This window comes from Pleurodeles waltl, chromosome 1_2 (genome assembly GCF_031143425.1).
Source record: "Pleurodeles waltl isolate 20211129_DDA chromosome 1_2, aPleWal1.hap1.20221129, whole genome shotgun sequence".
NCBI lineage: Eukaryota > Metazoa > Chordata > Amphibia > Caudata > Salamandridae > Pleurodeles > Pleurodeles waltl.
The window spans coordinates 510,180,986-510,203,806 of record NC_090437.1 but is presented as its reverse complement, the minus strand read 5'-3'; the positions used below and the strand labels follow the sequence as shown (position 1 = coordinate 510,203,806).

Here is a 22,821-nt window from a genome sequence, read left to right as displayed (position 1 = left end):
TTCTATAGTACGGTGACGTGCAGCATAGATGGCAGCTAGAAGGACCCCCTCTAATGACCTTGTCTGTGTGAGGTGTATTAATACAGCTCATGTAGGATTCCTGCTGCAGGTTTGTTCTTAAACAAGTGATAATGGATGAAGACTTGTGTCGGCAACTACATAAAAAAATCCCCAACAAGTGTGCATTATGTTCCTGTCACACGTAAGTGAGAAAGGGTCATAATGACAATACGGATAAGTTACTTACCTGTAAATCCTAGTTCTTTTCCAGGGGTATCCTCATCAAAGTCATAAACATTGAATATTCCCGCCCTTGTGCGGGGACCCCGGAGCATATACAAAATACACACATATTATACATGTGTAACAAACAGTCATGCAGGCTATCATGTTAAAAACAGGCTAAAATGCTTTATTTCTATGAAGTTTTTTTTTTTTTCTTTTTTTTTATATTCTAAAAACTACAATAGAGCATAAATATCTACCCAAGCTCCTAAAACTAGGCTTAGGGAAGTAAGCAGCAGCAAATTCTAGCGAAAAAATAGAAAAAACTGCATTGAAAAACAATGAAGCATTCTTAGCCAATAGGCTGCATGCAGGTTAACACAGGAGAACCATAAAAACTTTGGCACCGTGCCTTTAAGACCCTGAGCACCTCCAGTATCCCACCATGCCTCAGGGGTGAAGGAAAGGTGACAGTTGGTTCACAGTTAGGTCAGTTCTTTTTACGGTGACAATTTGTATAACAGATTCAAAATACAGTCTGTTCTGCACTTCTAGGAGACGTGCGTCCGGGGAGGAGGTTGGGTTGTTTATGACTTTGATGAGGATACCCCTGGAAAAGAACTAGGATTTACAGGTAAGTAACTTATCCTTCTCTTCCAGGGGATCCTCATCAATAGTCATAAACATTGAATAGATTAGCAAGCCCATCCCTAAATCCAGCGGACTGTCCGATAGAAGTGCAGGAATAGATAGGTATTACGCAAATAGATTTCTTAGAGAGGCCTGCCCCACTTGGGCATCCGCTCTTGCATCTGAGTCTAAACAGTAATGTCTCGTAAACGTATGGACAGACTTCCATGTAGCAGCCTTACAAATCTCAGATATCGGAACATTGTTAAGGAGGGCAGCAGTAGCCGCTTTTCCCCTTGTGGAATGCGCTCTAGGCCGCGCTAGTAATTGTTTATTAGCTAGCTGGTAAGTATTAACAATACAAGAAACTATCCATCTTGATATTGTTCGTTTAGATGCTGCCTCTCCTGTCCTCAAATGACCATAGTTTACAAACAAGCGGTTAGAATGTCTAATCGATTTTGTCTTATCCAGATAAAATTTCAGCACTCTTTTCAAGTCTAAGGAGTGCAATGCTTTCTCTGCCGGAGTCTCCGGATTGGGAAAGATAGTCGGTAAAGATATGGTCTGATGATATGGAATTCTGACACCACCTTCGGAAGGAAAGATGGGTGAGTTCGTAGAACCACTCTATTGTCATGAAAAACCGTGTACGGTTCTTTGGAAGACAAGGCCTGGATTTCACTGACCCTCCTCGCTGAAGTAATGGCCACTAGAAAAGCCATCTTCCACGTAAGGTGTTGTAAAGAGGCCTTATGTATAGGCTCAAAAGGAAAGGCCCATAAGTTTTGCCAAGACTATGTTCAGTTCCCATGGAGGAGAAGGTCTCCGAATGGGCGGAAAAACTTTCTTCAAACCTTCTAAGAAATCCTTGACTACAGGTTTCGTAAAGAAGGATTCCTGAGAAGGTGACTTGCGATAAGCTGTAATAGCAGACAAATGTACCTTAATAGACGATACCTGCAGACCGGACTTCGCTAGATGAAGCAAATAGGACAGTATGACATCCTCCTGCGCCCGTATGGGATTATGACCTTGCTGACAGCACCATATGTAGAATCTCTTCCACTTAAAAGCGTAAGAACGTCGCGTGGAAGGCCGTTTGGACTCTTTCAAGATGTTCATGCACTCCTGTGAGAGTCCTAGGTGCCCATACTGCAGGAATTCAGGAGCCATGCTGTTAAGCTCAGAGAGGGTAGGTTGGGATGTAGAATTCTGCCCTCCATTCTGCTCAGAAGATCCGGTCTGCACGGCAGCCTCCTGTGAGGTTTTTCCGACAGGTTGAGGAGATCTGTGTACCAGAATTGACAGGGCCATTGTGGCGCTATAAGAATCATTCTGGTCCTGGATCTGTAAAGTTTGCTGATCACTGCCGGAATGAGGGGAATCGGCGGAAAAGCGTAGAGAAATATCCCTGACCAGTCGATCAACAGGGCATTCCCTCGAGATCCCGGACGGTAGAACCTGGATGCGAAGTCTGGGCATTTCTTGTTTACTTCGTCTGCGAAGAGATCCAGTTGAGGCCGACCCCATTGCGCGAAGATGTATTCTGCGACTTCGCCGTGTAGGACCCAATCGTGAGCGTCCTCTAGGTGTCTGCTCAGAAAATCTGCTTCCACGTTCTGCTGACCTGGCAGGTGAACCGCTGTAATTGACATTCCTCTGGCCAGGAGCCAATGCCATATCGCTTGGGACTCTCGCAATAGGGGTAGGAATCTCGTTCCCCCTTGTTTGTTCAAGTAATACATTGTGGTTGTATTGTCCGTCTGTATTAAGAGCGTTTTCCCCTGAATTAGTGGTATGAAAGACTTGAGAGCCAGATGGACCGCTCTGAGTTCTAGCAGATTGATGTGGTACTTCTTTTCCTTGTCTGACCACAGACCTTGCGCTTGAAAGGGACCCAGATGAGCCCCCCATCCCTGAAGAGACGCATCCGTTACTAGGGTGTCGGATGGAAGCACCTGGTGAAACGGAGCACCCACTGACAGGTGAGGTCTGTGCATCCACCATCTCAATGACTGAAGTGCTACCGCCGGTAGCTGCACCGTGTCCTCCCAGCGACCTGTTCTTTGGCTCCAGTTGGTCTCCAATGCCTCTTGGAGGGGTCTCATGTGGAGTCTGGCATTTGGGACAATAAAAATGCATGATGCCATGGAGCCCAGCAGCGATGTCACCTGACGTGCCGTAGGTGCGTTGGCTCTCAACAGGTCCTGACACTTCCTGCCTATTGAGGATAGTCGTTCCTCCGAAGGATACACTTTTTGGAGTTCTGTGTTTATGATAGCTCCCAGGTAGTGAAGATTCTGTGTTGGAATCAAGGTTGACTTTTGGTAATTGACCTGAAGACCTAGAGCTTCGCAAACTCCGAGTACAATGTCCCGATGGCTTCTCGCCTGCTCCGGAGAAGAAGCCTTCAGTAGCCAGTCGTCTAGGTATGGATATATGTATATCCTTTGTTTTCGAAGATGCGCCGCCACCACTGCCATACATTTCGAGAAAACTCTTGAGGCAGATTTCAGGCCAAAGGGTAGAACTCTGAACTGGTATTGCTGTAACGCTACTCTGAAGCGCAGGAATTTTCGATGTTTGGGAGCTATTGGGATGTGAAAGTACGCATCCTGCAGGTCGATGGAGCACATCCAGTCTCCCTGATGTAGTTGAGGGAAAATCTGGTGAAGTGCTAGCATCCTGAACTTCTGCTTCCTTATGTATTTGTTCAGCAGCCGTAGGTCCAGAATTGGCCTGAAAACACCCTCTCGACCCTTCTTCGCCACCAGAAAGTAACGGGAGTAGACCCCCTGTCCTCTGTGTGCAGGTGGAACCTTTTCTATGGCATTCTTTTTTAGGAGGGCGAGAGCCTCCTTGCGTAGCAAGCTGAGATGAGATGGATTGTCTTTGGTTGGTGGCAAGTGTGGTGGAGGCTGTTTGAAAAGAAGAGAATAGCCATGTTCGACAATATTGAGCACCCATTTGTCTCTTGTGATAGAGTGCCACTCGCGAAGATAAGCTGTAATACTTCCCCCCACTGGAGTGGTGTATAGTGTCGAGGGAAGCGAGATTACATTGCTTGGTGGGTGCTTTCGGAGTGGACTGTTGAGGTCTACTTGACCCTCGCTCCCTTGTGTTTCTCAGTTGAAAAAGGGGGCGTCCCTGTCGTTGCTGTGACCTTTGCGACCAATGAGGGGTTTGAACCCTCTGCTGGAAAGGGCGCCTGTCATACGGCCTGTACCTCCGCCTGAAATCTTTCTTTCTTTCCAGGCCCACTGCCCTCATGGTATCCACCTCGGTCTTCATGCGGGCCATTTCTTCGTCTGCATTGGCACCGAATAGAGAGTTCCCGGCGAATGGGAGATTCAGGATGCGTTGTTGTGCTTCCTGTTTCAAACCAGTGAGTCTCAGCCAGGAAGATCTCCTTGCACAGATTCCATGTGCGTACCCATGAGCAGCTAAATCCGCCCCATCTGCTGCCGCGCTGATAACCTGGTTGGATACCAGGCATCCTTCTTGCAGTATCTTCTGAAAATCTTGTCTGTCCTCTCTGGGCAATTTTTCTGTGAATCTACTGAGCGAGTCCCACAGAGAACGATCATACCTGCCCACGAGCGCAGACGCACTGGAGACTTTCATTGCCGAAGCCGCCGTCCCGCATATCTTTCTCCCCAGAGAGTCTAGATGCCTGCTCTCTTTATCTGGGGGTACCATGGATGAAGATGCCACCGAGTGGGTTTTTCGGGCGGCAGCTATTATAACCGAGTCCGGTGGCGGATGCTTCCTGAGGAACAAAGGGTCCTGTTCGGGAGCCTTGTATTTTTTGAGAATCCTAGCCGGGGCAGATTTAAGCGAGGCAGGGGCCAGAAAAGTGTCCATGGTTGGCTGCAACAAACCAGGCACTAGAGGCAGCAGCTTTTTTGATGCTGATCTCTGTTGTAGAGTCTCAAAGATGACTGATGAGGAGGTAGATGGCTCTGGAACCTCTATGTTGAGTTTCTGCGCTCCTCTTAGCAGCACCTCGTTAAACGTGGCAATGTCATCCACCAGTGAGACTCTAGCAGGTGGTGAATCTGTTAGGGTGGGTGAGTAACGCCCCACAGATGAACCTGATGAAGACCAAGAGGGTGATCTTCTTGAACGAGACCTGGATCTTCGTTGAGAACGAGACCTGCTGCGAGACGCTGTAGCAGAGCGCCTAGGCCTCGCGGCCGGTTGGCGAGGAGCAGAACGAGCCCGTTCTGCCCTGGCTGTCGGTGATGGTGTTCTTGGCAGGGAGGCAGTAGGCGAATACATTCGCGAATATTGCGAATCTGGGGAGGCCGCTGGTCTGTTAAGGCTCTCCAGCCATCTCGGAGATAGATTGATGGGCGAGACATGCCCAGATGATGCCGCTCTTGACCAAGAAGAGTCGCTCGGTATGGAGACCACTGGAGATGGCGCGGCCTTGTCTGGCGTGGGGCGATGTTCTGCCTTGACGTCGAACGGCGATCCTTGGACCTCGACCTGCTCGCCGTCGTGTGCCTCGACGTGGAGCGGTGGGAGGTCGACGGCGGATGTCTCTCATGCTGTCGTGGTGATTTCGACGTCGTGTGTCCTGACGTCGGGGGGCGCACAGCCTTTGGCGGCGACCGGGCACGCCGGCGATGGCTCGACGTCGATCGGCGGGCTGCCGTCGACGGAGACCTGCCTCTGCGATGATGTTCCCTCGACACCGTTTCCTTCGACGTCGGGTGTGTCGCCGTCGACGGCGATCTATGCCGGTGAGACGGTGGTAGCGACGACGTCGACGGTGAACAAACAGGTACTTTCCTACCTGCTGACATCGACCGAGCCATTCTCTCCTGAGAATGGCCTTCTGGTTGTCTGGGAAGTGAGGAGGACGAGGTTCTTTGCCTCTCCTGAAGCCCATGTAGCCGGATCTTCTCTCTGTCTTTCAGAGTCCTCTTAGACATGTTCTTGCAGTACTTACAAGTGTCAGGGCAGTGACTCTGAGGCAGGCACACTATACACAGAGAGTGGGGATCTGACTGGGCCTTCTTCTTCCCACAAGCAGGGCATTTGACAAAAAGTGAAAAAACGCTTTTTAAAATAATTTTTCTGAGAAAAACTCAGAAAAACTGAGAGCTCAATGCTCCAGGATCCTCTCAGAAGAAGCCGGAAAAAAGAACTGACCTAACTGTGAACCAACTGTCACCTTTCCTTCACCCCTGAGGCATGGTGGGATACTGGAGGTGCTCAGGGTCTTAAAGGCACGGTGGCAAAGTTTTTATGGTTCTCCTGTGTTAACCTGCATGCAGCCTATTGGCTAAGAATGCTTCATTGTTTTTCAATGCAGTTTTTTCTATTTTTTCTCTAGAATTTGCTGCTGCTTACTTCCCTAAGCCTAGTTTTAGGAGCTTGGGTAGATATTTATGCTCTATTGTAGTTTTTAGAATATAAAAAAAATAACTTCATAGAAATAAAGCATTTTAGCCTGTTTTTAACATGATAGCCTGCATGACTGTTTGTTACACATGTATAATATGTGTGTATTTTATATATGCTCCGGGGTCCCGCACAAGGGCGGGAATATTCAATGTGTATGACTATTGATGAGGATCCCCTGGAAGAGAACTACGTACATCACTGATAATGATGCCTTCTCATGATGGCACCGATAAGCTACAGCAAAAAAATTTTTAATAAAATGTTAACAGCAGTCAAAAGCTAAAAGAAATAATACAATAAATGAAATAAAACAGAGCATGCTAAATAGGTAAAATGTCACTAAATGACGAGGGCAACAGCCCTGCAAGCAAAAGGCTAAGCTAACTCCTGTGCTCAGTGGGAAACTAAAATGGATTCACCACAAGCCGGACATGATTTTTTTGTTTAGTAGATCCTTTCCAGTAGAGGTTAAGACTGGGGAATCATACAGATTCAGTAGTCATAGCACTGAAGGATAACCTTCTCATATGTATGACATCAGTACTATCACACTATTAGACTTGCTAGAGGCTTTTGGCATATCTTCTTATGACATCTTATTGGATGCCTGGCGGAAATGAGGATTGGAATGGACTGTGCTTCATGGGGGTCCTACTCTACCTAACCACTAATAGTTTGTGGGTATGATCCCTTTTACATCAGTAGTTCATCCTGTGGCCATTTTGGCACCCCAGCATTGTTTAATAATCATCTGCACCCCCATTACACGCACTCTAATCTTGGGCTGCAATCTTCTTATAGGCCTACACCAAGAACTTTCTAAGATCGATGCCCCAAAGACAGCCCCCTCACTAACGTCCATCCTTGGATGTAGCCCAACTTTCTAAAGCTTTCTAAAACCAGTATGTATAGGCTTCAGTTTTGATGCATGGACTGAAATCCTGGGGCTGTATCCACACCTTGACAATACAGTAAAAAACTTGGGACCTATACAATGAGAATCTTTTGTTCTCTGCTCAAATTGAAGCAATATCAAAGTGATGACTTTATCAACTTTGGATATTGCTCAATGTGGCATCCTTGGTGTGGTCTTCCCTAACTTTTTGCCTCTGCTTCCCAGGTTGTTGATGTGTGCTGGACTCTGTTTTTGCTACTCTGGGCACTTTACCACTGCTAAGGAGTGCTAAAGTGCAAGTGCTCCTATGTGAAATGCATGTGTAATTGGCTTTTCCATGATTGGCTGTAGTGCTTTCCTCTTATTTAGTCTCTAAGCACTAACATAACACAACAGAAATGCACTTCTGAGGTCAAAGAAGACTTTTATTGTTATTTTATTCTTCCCCAACCACAATGTTTATGAATGAATGACGAATTAGTAGCTTTCCAGTCCGCGTTAATCAAACAAAATATATCAGTTTGCAATATACACAGCAGGTTATATTTATAAAATATTGAATGCAAAGCAAAACAAATACTTCACCGTGTGGGAACTATTCACAGCTTCATCTTTCTAAGGTCTGCAAGCTGAGGACCCCTGTCAGCCGCGAGAAAGAGAGATTCATCTACCCACACGGGATTGCTGGCAGCCTGCGCCAAGCTCCAGCACGAGGTCCGGCAGATTCGAATCTGACTCTCTGCAGCCTGTTACATTCGTTACAAAGGTGTGCCCCCTCCTCTCAGACCTGGGAAACTGAGCAAGCCTTTTGGAGACTGGCCAGGTCTCCAAGACTACTCCTGTTCCCAAGCTCAAGGGAAGAGAAACGACGCCCATGTACTCTCTCTTATCAGGTCTAGTCTACTGTGAGAGCAAAACATCTTGGTTCTCTGGTGCAAAAACACAGCTTGGAAAAATACAGCTTAGATTCTCAACTGCCATGTCTAACTCCACGTTAAAGGCAATGGGCAGCTAACCTAAATATCAAATGCAATGTCATGTTAAAGGCAATAGGCAGCTAACCTAAATATCAAATGCAATGTCTAGTGTCATGTCAAAGCCAATAGGCATCTAAGCTGAATACAAAATGCAATGTCTTATATCATGTCAAAGCCCATAGGCAGCTGAGCTGAATATAAAATGCAATGTATAATATCATGTCAAAGCCAATAGGCAGCGGAGCTGAATACAAAGTGTAATGTATAATATCATGTCAAAGCCAATAGGCAGCGGAGCTGAATATCATGTCAAAGCCAATAGGCAGTTAAGCTGAATACAAAGTGTAATATATGATATCATGTCAAAGCCAATAGGCAGCGGAGCTGAATACAAAATGTAATATATGATATCATGTCAAAGCCAATAGGCAGAATATCTAATAGCATGTCAAAGTCAATAGGCAGCTAAACTGAATACATCATGTCAAAGTCAATAGGCATGCAATGTCAAAGCCAATAGGCGGCTAGACTGGATACAGCATGTCAAAGCCAATAGGCAGAATACAGAATGTAATGGCTAATGCAATGTCAAAGCCCATAGGCGGCTCAACTGAATACAGAAAGTAATGGCTAATGCCATGTCAAAGCCAATAGGCACAATACAGAATGTAATGACTAATGCAATGTCAAAGCCCATAGGCGGCTAAACTGAACAAAACATACCATGTGCTACTGGTGAACATTGAGCAACTAATATGCGCAGTGGTGAAACACAAAGTCATTGGTCAAAACAAAACTCCATCAAATAGCAGGACATTGGCACATTTGATTTACTAGTAAGCCCCTAGTAAAGTGCACTAGAGGTGCCTAGTGCCTGTAAACCAAATGCTACTAGTGGGCCTGCAGTACTGATTGTGCCACCCACAATAGTGGCCCTGTAAACATGGCTCAGACCTGCCACTGCAGTGTCTGTGTGTGCAGTTTTAAACTGCCAATTCGACTTGGCAAGTGTACCCACTTGCCCGGCCCAAAGCTTCCCTTTCTGTACATGTGAGGCACTCCTAAGGTAGGCCCTAGGTAGCCCCATGGGCAGGGTGCAGTGTATGTTAAAGGTGGGACATGCACTGATGGGTTTTACATTCCCTAACAGTGAAACTGCCAAATTCTGTTTTTCATTGTGCAAGGCCTATCTCTATCATAGGTTAACATGGGGGCTGCCTTTAAATATGATTAAAGTCTAGATTTTCTTTGAGAGCAGATTGAAACATGGAGTTTGGGGTCGCTGAACTCACAATTTAAAAATACATATTTCAGTAAAGTTGGTTTTTAGATTGTTAGTTGAAAATGCCACTTGTAGAAAGTAGGCATTTTGCCTAAACCATTCTGTGACTCTTGTTGTTTGTGGATTTCCTGTCTGGGTCAGTTTGACAGTTGGGCTGTTTGTGAATCCCCTCTAGACAGTGAGACAAAGGGAGCCGGGGTGTAGCCTGCATATCCTGATGGGCCATCTGTGCCAAAGTAGAGGGAGGAGTGGTCACTTGCACCTGAATGGGATGTGCCTGCCCTCTCACAATGCAGTCTCCATCCCCCTGGTGTGTGTCTACGGCCCAGCCTGGGCAAGGCAGGATCTTGCAAACAAGAGAGACTTCCCTTTGACGTTTGCCAGCTTCAAAGAGAGAAAGGGGTATAAGTACTGGATCCAAAACCCCTGAGATTTAGATCACTTCTGGATACAAGCAGAACCTCTGCAGAGGAGAAGAGCTGAGGAGAAGTGCTGCCCCTGCCTGTGACTGTGCTTTGTTGGGCTATCCTGCAGTTGCTGTTTCTGCATGTGAAAGGGGACAAAGGCTGGACTTTGTTGTGCATTCATGTTTGAGAAGAATCTCCCAGGGCTTGAACTGAGCTTGCCTACCGTTTTGAAGTCTCAGGGCCATCAAAGACTTCCTCTGCCAGCACCTGTGCTCTCTGCTGAGACTCCTGCCCTGCCAAGTGATGCCCTATCCAGTCTCTGGTCCCTTGAAAGGTGAAGTTGGCAGAACAAGGACTGAAATCCACACACAAAACGCCATGCAGGGAAATTTTCAATGCACTATCTGCAACACGGCTGATAAACCACACACCGCCGGCTTTGTGGCTGAAATCGAAGCTCCACCTGCATCGCAGCTCTAAGATCGACGCATCGTGGCTGGAGAAACGCCTCGCAACACCCGCTTACAGCTGCTGATATCGACGCAAAGCCCCCGCAGCTCGGGCGTCAAAGTCATCCCAACCCTTCGCGGATCTGAGGTGCCCAGTTCAGAAATCGACGCAACGCTCTCTTGCAAGGGTTGAAAATGATGCATCGCCGACCTGACCGGAGAAGGAAATGACACACAGCCTCACTTGCGTGTTAGAAATCGAGACATTGTGGACTTTTCCGGTGCACACCCGTCCCTGCAGCTTTATTTTTTACGCTAATCAGGTACTTTGTGTAAAATCAATGTTTCCATTGTTTTATATGGAGTAAGACTTTTATTCTTTTGAAAATTCATATCTTGACTTGTGTATGTTGGATTTTTGTTGTTTTTGTTTAGTTTGATTTAGATAAATATTACCTATTCTTCTAAACTGGTGTGGTGTCCATTTTGTAGTGTTTACACTGTATTACTGTTTGTGTTTTTGTACAAACACTTTACACATGGCTTCTGAGAAAAGTCTGACTGCTTGTGCTAAGCTAACAAGGGGATACGTAGAGGTTATCTAAGTGTGTTTCTCCATTGCCCTGAATATAGTGAGGGTCCCTGGTTGGACAGAGTGCAACTGACTGCCAACCAAAGACCCCATTTCTAACAGATATTATAACAAGTGCTTCACATGCAGCTTCACTCCCATCGTTATGCTACCAGTTGCTTTAGTATTTATTACAGCTGCAGAATTTATTTAGGCCTACTACAGTAGCTATTTACAGAGGTTTTCAGATACAAATACATTGGCTCCATGAGAATGAACAAATGAGTGGATGATTATATTTGCACTTCTGACATTGTGAGTCTTTTGACCAGACTATTCATGAAAAATAGCTAAAACAGAATAAAACTTCATTTATACTATTGCAAACATTAGAAAAAGGCACAAATGCATTAGTACAAAAAGAAGTTATCCAAAAATAGATTAGATAATAGAAGTTAGAGTGCCAAAAACAATGTTCAACTATTCAGATGGTGGTAGGAAAATCTCTTTTTTGTATACCATCAAGCAAATGGGTCAAATAATTTCACATGAATACTAGGACTGATGAAGAAATGGTGAAACCATATGCAAGCTAATCTCATATTAGGTTTTCCCTTTCTTTCAATGATCATGTCTACTGCAATGGTTCTCAAGAAGGATTAGCATATAAACCTTTCAGTATCAAATTCCATCTTTTTGAACAATGGCCACAAGTCTTCTTTTCCTTAAGTGACAACAGTCTTGGGAGAGGAACATCAAATGTCTTAAATCCTATGATGTGACATCATGTCCTTGACACAGACGGTTCTATGTTTTTGCACCAGTTTACCATTCAACATTAAAACATCTGCCTTTGCAAGAGCAAGGAATTTCCTATTTTAAATGGACTGAGTGTGTTTGTTGACAGTAAAGGTGTCACACCATGGGATCTCCACAACCAGTCATAGTTTAAGTGCTTTCTTTTGGGTTTAGCAACATTTAATCTGGTGATTCATGTCATCATCTGAAGTGGTAGCTAAACTGAGCTCATTCTCTTTTGCCCTAGATGCACTAAGAGGGCAGTGGTGATTCCTCATTTATTCCTTTTATACGTTTTCAATGTCATATCACTTGTCAGTTGATGTTTGAATTTTCCTCCTAACTTTATGTTAAGTGATGCCTTTTCGCATGATCATGGCCATGGGCTGAAAACCTTTGATCCTTTTCATTGCATTCACAGTGCAACCATCCAACAAGAGTGAGACGTTTTCCAGGTTCTCTTCTAAAATACTATGAGTGATTTGGTTGCATTGTCAAAGCCTGACTTTCAGCATTATAAGAGAGAATTCTACCCACAACTGACTGCATTATTTGGGTTATTTGGGTTATTTGATATGCAATATTGTTGTCAAATCTATTCACAAACCTGATAAAGTTGGCTGTTCGTGTGGCCTTTTCTATAATGGAAGGGAAACACCTCACAAAACAACAAGCAATCAAACACTGCAAATTCCCTTGATGACCCACTCATGCTTGCAGTTTCTTGAGAAGGACTTCTTCATCTGCAGAGTCATTATAACCGGCATCTCTGTCTATTTGGCTGACAGACTCACTACCTCAAGGGGACCTCACCACACCAGTAGCCTGTGGACCATCATATTGGGAATTGAAAAAAAGGAAAAAAACAAGTTTTGGGACGGTAAGTCTTCTGCATCTCTCTGGAGAGGGAGTTTCCCCTGCCTTCAGGTGATCTACAGGCAAGTCACTTAAAAGTTACTATTTGGTTTTTAGATCCCTACCTTGGTGAACGTGAACATCCACTGAGGATCTCCCTGTTTACATGGACTGAGACCCTAGAGCTTAGCTCAGAGGTCAAGGGGGACATGCATGGTGCACCCCTATTACACAGAGTGGCTAGTGTCCTCTCTACCAAGGCAGTGGTAGACTGACAGTGGTGGCAGCAATAAATCTATAGTCAGGGATACATGTATCCCTGTACCCTTGGTGGGGGGCTACTAGCCACCCTCCTGATCAAGTCTGTGCAGTCTTCTTTACCTGTGGCCCTGTTGCCTTTGCCTACCTGGGATGTGTGTTTGAGAGCCAGTAGGATCCCTAGGGGAGAATGGTGAGGTGACCCATTGTGTTTCACATGAGCTGAGCAGTTCTGCTTGACATTCCAGCTCCCTGTGCCCCACCCTATTCCTTGGAGAAGCCTGGTGGGCTAGAGGTGGACACTTGCTCTTATCTGGGTTTAGCTGCCCTAACTCTGCTGGTAGGGGGCCTCCCCCTTTCTCTTTGGTGATAGTCAGTGCCTCCAGGTCTGGAGTTAATTAAAATTCCTACCAGGGGAATAGCCCGGGCTGCTTCCAAAAGCCTGTCTTGAAGGACAGTAACTCATTCTTGTATGCCTTGCACATGCAGTGAGCATGACATACATGTGCCTCCGGATTGGAGGGGTACCCAGGATTCAGAAGTAGCAGAACATCTGATTGGATCAGCCTATTAATCAGAAGTGATAAAAGTCTGGCCTGAGTGGTAAGTGGTTGTTCAAGACTGGTCTTTGGTTGTAACAAGCATCTACAGAAGCCAGCAGTGGGCCCATGGTGAAAAGGCAAGGATGCTTGCTCACCGTGTCTGAACTTGAGAGAGTTTTCTCTGTGGTGGAGGGGTTCTGCTGTGAAGAAATTTGCCAGCTGTGAAGGAGCAAAGGCATCAGTCAGCAGCCTGAATGCAGAGGCCCAGCTGTGGTTTGAGGCTTGTCGAGCATTCGCTTAAGGGACAAGTAAATTGCAAACAGCTGCTCAAGATAAGGAAGCTTGCAGCACATCAACACAGACAGAGGGAGACAGGGAAGCTTGATTCCAATTCTTGAAGGCAAGATCACTTTGCCCAGACCCCTCCCCCTTGCTGTTGGAGCCTGTGTGATACTTCCAGTTACCATCTGTTGCTGAGGAATGGTGTCCTGTGGTACAGACCCCCTATCTTTCTCTTCGTGACACATGAGGGTACTAGGGCATACTGGCACTCGGCCAGCTGGCTACCCTCCTACAGCTAGCCAGGGGCTGCTGGACTAGAGGGACTCCGGTAAACTATGGCAAGACATCAGGCACCTGTGATCAGATCACTGACGCCACCAAAGCGGTGTTCTTGCTAAGGACTGGGGGGGCACTTCTGTTGTTTGGGTGGTGGGTTCTGGGGCTGATCTGGAACATTTGACTTCACATCATATGCTGAAACTTAACCATTGCAATACAAGGGTTGGTATCATGGTTCTAGCAAATGAGAGAAACCCTGTGAAGCATGGTCTGTAATATGCAATGCTAATTGTGTGTCTACACACTAACTGTGTTTTTATAGTGCTTAGCATCTAGGCACTATAATACTGTTTGGGGTCAGAGCTCTGGCCCAGAGGGTTGCTGAGATGTCTATTGTTTACTGTTTATCCTAGTTTTATGTTTAATATATTTCTCTTATGTGTATTAAAGTACTTTTTTTTTAAAGTAAAGCACTGATTTTACATTGATCTTGTTAGCTGATTGTACGGTGTGCACTGTATTCTGACTGTTTAAACCCACCTCACCTCCTTGAGTAAGCCTTGGACTGCTCTGTCTCACTCCCCTGAGAGAGTCAAGTACTGGAGAGAAGTACTTGGTTGTCCAGTTTTGGGTCCACGAGTACTGAGGCCCCAGGACACCACTGGGGAACACTCCAGTTGATGCGATTGGAGTGTAGTAAACCCTGAGTGCCATGATGCCCAAGAAACCAGGTCTAACAAGGCAGCAAGGCATCTCTGTTTATGCACCAAGAAGTGACATTCCTGTATTTATTATAACCTCCCCAAACCCTCCTCCAATTTATGAAAGAGCAGAAGACATATCTTCAAAGTGCACAATGCAACATCATGACAAAGAAGTAGTCCACGTCTACTCTTCCCTCCCATCATTTATGCACTATATTCTTGCCTTTGACCCTGTAAGTACTCCACTGCATTTTGCACAGGTTTGCATTATACAATACCATGTCAATACATAAATCTTACAACTAATGTCCACCAAGATAATGGGTCTGTAAAATCGTACTTCTTTTGTAGGTTTTTGTTTTATAACTGGGTAAGCTCCAACACTCTTTACAAGATGTACAAAGGGTGGTCCTTGACAAAAATAATTTAAAAGAGTAGACTAGTTGAAATCTAAGTAAGAGCCTGGAGCCTTACCAACAGCCATTCTATGAATGAAAGGCTTCACTAGCTTTTTGCAGTAAATTATCTGTCAGTACTCTAAGGCATCCTCAGGTCATCAATTCTATCATTTATCATTGGTGTAGGAAGTTGGCTCTGTATATACTATCTCAAAGTGAGAGATAGTGTGCACAGAGTCCAAGGGTTCCCCTTAGAGGTTTATAGTGGCAAAATTAGATCATAATAATGCTCTATTTTGTGGTAGTGTGGTCGAGCAGTAGGCTTATCAGAGGGTAGTGTTAAGCATTTGATGTACACACACAGTCAATAAATGAGGAACACACACTCAAAGACTTAACTCCAGGCCAATAGTTTTATTTAGAAAAATATCTTTTCATAATTCATCTTAGAATCACACGATTCAAGATTTGAGGTAAGTACATAAAATGCAAGGTACGTCACACAGGTAAGTATGGAACTTTGAATTAAAGCAGTAGTACACACAGTATAGGTAAAAATGGCAATTAGCTATGTTAAAGGTGGACACAGGGCAAACATCAACAGTTCCTGGGGGAAGTAAGTTTTGTTAAGTTTCTCAGGTAAGTAAAGCACTTACACAGTCAGTCTCCTGGGCATAGGCAGCCCACTGTTGGGGGTTCAGGGCAACCCCAAAGTCACCGCACCAGCAACACAGGGCCAGTCAGGTGCAGAGGTCAAAGGAGGGCCCAAAACACATAGGCGCCTATGGAGAATAGGGGTGCTCCGGTTCCTGTCTGCTGTCCGGGAGCAGACCAGTTTTTTGTTTTTTTAGAGCACTGGGGGACACACAAACAGGCACACAGAACACATCCTCAGCGGCACAGGGGCGGCAGGGTGCAGTGTGCAAAGTTGGTGTCAGGTTTGCTATAGGAAGAAAAGGAGGGACCCGGGGGTCACTTAGGCAATGCAGGCAGGGCACAGGGGGGGGCTTCTTGGGCCAGCCAATGACTGGGCTAGGAAGAAGGCTGCCTGCTGGTCACTCCTGCACTAGAAGTTGGTTCCTCTCGGTCCTGGGGGCTGCGGGAGCAGTGCTTGGTCCAGGCGTCTGGTTCCTTGTTACCAGGCACTCTCAGTCAAGGGGAGCCTCTGGATCCTCTCTGCGGGCGTCGCTGTGGGTGTGCCAGGGGGTCGATCCAGGTTACTCACGCAGTCGCCTGGGTGTCCTCTCTGCAGTGTTTGTTCTCTGGAGCTTGAGCCGGGGCCGTCGGGTACAGAGTGAGAAGTCTCACGCTTCTGGCGGGAAGGGAGAGTTCTTTCAAAGTTGCTAAAAAGATGCTGCTGTTTTTGAACAGTGCCACTGCTCTCTGCAGTTTCTTGGTCCTTCGGGTTCAGGGCAGTCCTATGAGTCCTCAGAGGTCACTGGTCCCTGTCTGTGAGATGCATCGCTGTGCAGGTTCTTTGAGTCTGGAGACAGGCCGGTAGGGCTGGGGCCAAGTCAGTTGCCGTCTCCATCGTCTCTGCGGGGCTTTCAGGTCAGCAGTCCTTCTTCATTCTTCAGGTTGCGGGAATCTGATTTCCTGGGTTCAGGGTCACCCCTAAACACTGAATTTAGGGGTGTGTTTAGGTCTGGGGGGTCAGTAGCCAATGGGTACTGTACTTGGGGGTGGCTACACCCTCCTTGCGCCTCCTCCCTGAGGGGAGGGGGCAAATCCCTTATCCTATTAGGGGAATCCTCCAAAACCAAGATGGAGGATTTCTAAAGACAGGGGTCACCTCAGCTCAGTGCACCTTAGGGGTTGTCCTGGCTGGTAGGTGACTCCTCCTTGTTTTTCTCATTATCTCCTCTGGACTTGCCGCCAAAAGTGGGGGCTGTGTCCAGGGGGTGGGCATTTCCACTAGCTGGAGTGCCCTGGGGCATTGTAACACGAAGCCTGAGCCTTTGAGGCTCGCTGCTAGGTGTTACAGTTCTTGCAGGGGGGAGGTGTGGAGCACCTCCACCAAGTGCAGGCTTTGTTTCTGGCCTCAGAGAGCACAAAGGCTCTCATCCCAGGGGGTCAGAAACTTGTCTCAGTGACAGGCTGGCACAGACTAGACAGTCCTGCACTGGAGGATTGGGTAAAATACAGGGGGCCTCTTCTAAGATGCCCTCTGTGTGCATTTTGTAATACATCCAACACTGGCATCAGTGTGGGTTTATTATTCTGAGAAGTTTGATACCAAACTTCCCGGTATTCAGTGTAGCCATTGCTGGAGCTGTGGAGTTCGTTTTGACAAACTCCCATACCATATACTTTATGTGGCCACACTGTACTTACAATGTCTAAGAATAGACTTAGACACTGTAGGGGCATATTGCTCACGCAGCTATGCCCTCACCTGTGGTTTAGTACACCCTGCCTTAGGGCTGTAAGGCCTGCTAGAGGGGTGACTTACCTATGCCACTGGCAGTATTTTGTGTGCATGGCATTCTGAGGGGGATGCCAAGTCGACTTTGCCTTTTTCTCTCCATCACCTCACACAATCTGCAATGGCAGTGTGAATGTGTTAGGTGAGGGGTCCCTTAGGGTGGCACAAGACATGCTGCAACCTTTCCTGGTCACAGGGCCCTTGGTACCACTGGTACCTTTTACAAGGGACCTATCTGTGTGCCAGGGATGTGCCAATTGTGGAACAATGGTACAATTTTAAGTGAAAGAACACTGGTGCTTGGGCCTGGGTAACTCAGATTTGGCTCCAGGTGTAGAGGAACACTCCGTTAATGGATGGAGAGTGAGAGGCTGTGTCCTGATGAGAGAGTCATTGGACGAGGAAGGAGTCAAATCTTTCCACACACCGAACACACAAAAAGGCAGTAGAGCAAAGCTGAGGCCGAAAGGTCCCGATATTACCAGATTCAACACTGGGTAATACACGCATCTAGTAAACTGCCCACAATCAGACATGAAGAAATCAATGAGATGGGTACTTACCAAAAGCAGAGAGAAAATGATTGTTTCAGATATATGCAGGCATCTCTTACATACCTATCAGGTGGATAAATCTTTGTTTCAAAAATAGTGGAAGAATTAGGATCTGAACTGACCAAGGAGGAATTCACAGCACCTAAAGGCATAGTTGTAAGGGAGGCCCTGTCAGAACTTACAGTATACTAGTGCCACACCTGGGTGAAATTGCATCAGTGGGACACTTAGTGCTAAGATAAGCTCTGGAGAGGGTATGGGGAACAGGGACACTTGCAAACATTATGTGGGACTCCTTAAACACCAAGCGTATAGGACAGGTGTGCTAGACGCTACTGACAAACAAGTTCCCCCAGATTTCCTTCTTACACTCTGTCCGGTCTCCCAGTTAGAAGGACCTTCCCACTTTATTTTCTCATTGAGAAACAAATCACATTCACACTATGTGCAGCCTCAGAAGTAATTACTGCATTAAAGACCCAGAGTGGAGTGATTAGTACTGGTACTTGTCAGCTGCTACTTCTAGTAATGGAAAGGTTGTTTTTGGCACCAGAAAAGAAAGGAGAGGATTTTGGAACCCTTTAGGCATCCTTCTTATCCTATCTCCCATCGGATTTCAGAGCACTTACATGTCCCTAATACTCAAGAGTGCAATGAATCATCCCATCAATATCACAAATGCCTTGAGTATCGGTAAGGAGTACAAGGAAACATACATGATTACATGTACAACATCTGAACTTGCTATTTCAAACAGAAGCCCACACCTAGTTTGTGCTTAATAGAATTACTGAGTGAAAGGTATAGGTGGATGGAAAGTTTGAATTTCTCTGTGTTGTATCAAATGAGCTGTGACTGGTGTATCTTGATAACACACGTTCTCTGCTGGCCTCCGGATATTCGGGTGGGGGGGGGTGGCAGATGCATGTATTCAAAAACATCAATAAAAATATTTGATCCTTAAGAGGAACCCTACTTTTTGAAAATTATATGCTTGTTTTTGACTGTGCAAGAGAAAACGACAATAAAGATTTAGAATAATGGATGGGGAACAAACAAAAGCAAATTGGTTATACACCACAGTCTACCTTGGTTATAGTGATGTACCCATCACATCAATGATGGGATATCTCACTCTTCACAGAAAGACTACAGGTAATTCAATAAACATTATAATAATAACTGCATCAAAAACTGATAAGGTAAAACAAATGAACAAATATATCACATTAAAGCACTTACTGTAAGCCTTATGGAGACGATTAGGCTTAAATATCCCAGTGCCATTAAGCCTTTGTAATAGCCAATCGTGACCCACGCCTGATAGGAGCTTTTGATAATCAGCTTCTTCCAAAGTTCGAGCTTCCAAAATCTCTTCTCTGGTCTTTCCCTTCACCATAACAAAAGAACTTGTGCTGGAATTCAAACTCCCCTGGTCAGACATACTGCTTAAAGAACGTGACGATCGACCCCCCGATTTAAAGGAAGATATAGAGCTGTGACTGCTGCTCAAAACACAGTTTAGATAATCATCGTCACCAGTCTCTGTGCTGTCGCATGGATCGAAACTGCTCCCTGCTGAAGACATCCGTTCTAGAGCAGAGGTCGAGGAGTTCCCCGTTGTTGTGCTCTTCTGACGATGTGCGGCGTCTGTATGAGAAGGATGTTTTGTGGCTGAAACACCATTGCTTTCTACAACTTCCCATCCATCTGCTGTTTCTGCTCCAGGGTCAATGTCATCCAAACACATTTTAGTGTCCTGGCTTGTTTGTTTAGGAAGAACTACTATATTCTCAGCGGCATCATTAGAACGGGGAATTTCATCTGTACCATCTACAGTTTCTCCTTCTGGATCCACTTCAAAATATGTTGCTTTGTCAGATACCAACATTCCTAAGCCTTTTCCATCATCTTCTCCCTGCATCATACGCTGTGGGTAAACAACATCCAGACCTCTGTTGCAGTCAGTAACTGACTCAGTTTCTGCGGAAGGATCAATCATTTCAAAGGATTCCGACTGTGAGGACTGTGAAGTTGCATCAACTGCTCCACCAGACTGGCTGGGATGAGGCACCATGGATGCTTGAGAGGCAATCGCATCATCCAGGGAAGGCCCTGGTTCTACTTGCGAATGTGTGTTCCTTTTCTCTTTCCCGGCCACTGGTCTTGTCAGATCAAATGAAGAGTGATTCAAAGGGTGACCCTGGCCCTCCTCAAGAGAGAGGTTCTGTGTTTTCTTGGACAGGGCACTAAGGCTGTGTCCCGGGACACTGTTATCTTCCTCTTCTGAAGCAGCTGTAGAACATTCCCCATCTATATCAGTTGTGACTTTTTTATCTGGTTTCCAGACACCACTTTTGTCCACACAATCAACTTCTTCCCAACTAAAGGAGGATCTTGACAGATTGCTCCAAGAATGTGATGAGCTCGAACTTTGGTGCCTGATAGGTGGTTGATCTGACCTTCTGTTGCTATCACTTTTGCCACTGGGCACTGACTCACTCTCTGTTTCTGCATCTTCAGTCACTGGATCAGAGCGAGTCAAAGGCCTTTTACCTTTGTTCACAGTATTCTGATGTTTCCTATTGTATTTCTGCAAAGGTGGGTGCCTGGAGGCTCCCTTCATCCGGTGGCCATGCTCTTCCATAGCAACAGTGTCAGGATTTCTAGTTGCAGTTTCCAAAGCTGTGATACAGATGCCGTTGGCTGATGGTTCTTCCTTTGTTTTATGGTTCTTACCTATGTTGGCGAACACTTTGCACACTGAAGTGTGATGCTGAGAATGCATTTCAATGATTTCCTTAAAACTCACTCTTCCGTGGAGAATTGATTTCTCTGCACAATCTTTGTAACTTTCTGGAACATATGATCTCTCATCTGAATTTGTAAAGCTTTGCACTTTCAAAAGTTCTGTAACAGTGGAGATCAGGGACGTGATCTCTTTAGCAAGGGCACTTTTGTCCTGCTTTTCGGGCAAGCTACTGTACACACACAGTTTTTCAACAGCTTCGCCGCACAATTGCCGCACGCTGCAAAGCTCTTCGGTCTCTCCACTGTGCCATTTATGGACCGTTGCAAGACAATATGCTGCCTTAACCAAATTGTGTAGCTGCTGTTTGCTTGAGACTGAATCAGTGTCCTTCTTGGTGAGGAGTCCAACTTCAAAAGCCTCCTTAGCTTCAGAAAGATAATATTTTCTCCGCTCTTCCAAGCAGTCACTGGAAAAGCTGTAGGACAGCAAACACATCCCTCGGATGTTCTGTGAGTATTAAAAGAATAACAAAATAGAGAAGGGTAAGACATCGTAGAATATTGGTATACTAACAGAATAACTGTGAATGAAATATCGTCATACAAAATTATTGTTTTAAAAAATACAGTAACAAAATATCATGAAGGTAAATATACATAAACATTTACCATGGTTAATATGCTTAACTCCAAATCAATACATTTGATATGTTTCCACAACAGTTTGGATCTCAATATTTAGGATACAATATTTTTGAATGATGATATTTCTGTCCTCGCTATTCTGATATACAACCAGAATAATTTATTTTCACTGCATCACGAGAATTGCAAGTTGAACTGCATAGCAAAGAAGCATTTGTTTAGCCCTTCATGTCACTGTTGTGATCCGAAGTCACCTGCGTGGTAGGATAAGTGTTTACCCCGTTTGTTGACCAGGGTTGAGCGTCTTTTTGTAGTGTGGTTCATGTAGGAAGGGACAGACATGAAGCCAATCGGACAACCGGAACGAATCTTCCCAGTAATATATTATCACGTGGGAGAGTCTGTAGAAGGTTCCCCATCCAATAGTTCACTACAACCGCTACCACGTAGTTGGACAAAGCATTACGTTGAGCCTTTACCAATTTATGAACCAGATTACCTCTAGTCACGTTTGAGGCAGGAGAAACGGGAAAGGCATGCATTTCACGACACTGTAACTGAATAAGAGGATTTTTTTATGGACTTTCGGAGTAGGCAGTGGAAGGTTACAATATTTAAGTGAAACTATTTCTCAGTTATAGAGGTCTCCATTTAGAGCTAAACAAAGGTATATACTTGTTCCTTTAACATGTTTAAAACTGTTGACCATCCAACAACAGGGCAAAGGGAGCTTCTCTTGTAGGCAAAATATGTTGTTCCTAATATATAATGCACATCTTTTTAGTTCTACCACTCTGTAAGAACTGTACTGCATTTATTGAAGAATGGGAATCATTTCCAAAGGAAATTTCATACACTGTAAACATGTGACACATAGGGGCAATGGGCCTGCATTAGAGCTGAGTGGCAATGGAAAATCCACAGACTTCAGGAAGAAATGTGCAATCCTTAGGGCTTTCTGTACGGATTCATTAACTTGAATACACTGTTCACACTTTGAGGAACTGATGCAAAATCATGATCTAAAATCATGCACTACAAAAAATCTAAAGCAGATGACATCAAGAGGCCAAGTGCAAAGGACATGGCAGAATACAGCTGAAATACCTACCATGCCTGGGCTCTTCATAGTGACGATGTGCTTCACTGATTCTTCTGTCCTCTGTGAGCTAATGGGCCACAAAGGCCTTTATCATTTCCAAAGTTCATTCATTTCCCCAGGGAAATGCTCATGCTCATACTCATCATTCACTCAATGTATAGATAATGCTGGAAGCAAATAGCATCATACCAGACAATAGCAGGGTACCCTGGGAGCACAACCGGTGCAGACATGTTTAAAAATATCACTGTACATACACTGGTCAACAGTGAGTTGGGTGACTGACAACTTTGCAAAGTCACAGGACGTTGTGCTGGGGAAACAGCTGCATTTATCTAAACACCACTGTAATGCCTAAAGAGTTGGCTGCATAG

General features: G+C 45.3%; 1 protein-coding gene across 2 annotated transcripts in view; it reads right to left on the bottom strand.

Moving 5' to 3' along the window:
- The window catches only part of ALPK1 (alpha kinase 1), a 323,413-nt gene that overhangs the window by 34,107 nt on the left and 266,485 nt on the right, over window positions 1-22,821 (bottom strand). For both annotated transcript variants that reach the window (XM_069241565.1, XM_069241574.1), the window contains exon 11: window positions 19,192-21,208. In XM_069241565.1, coding sequence (XP_069097666.1) covers window positions 19,192-21,208 — 2,017 coding nt within the window. The remainder of the gene's footprint in view (window positions 1-19,191; window positions 21,209-22,821) is intronic.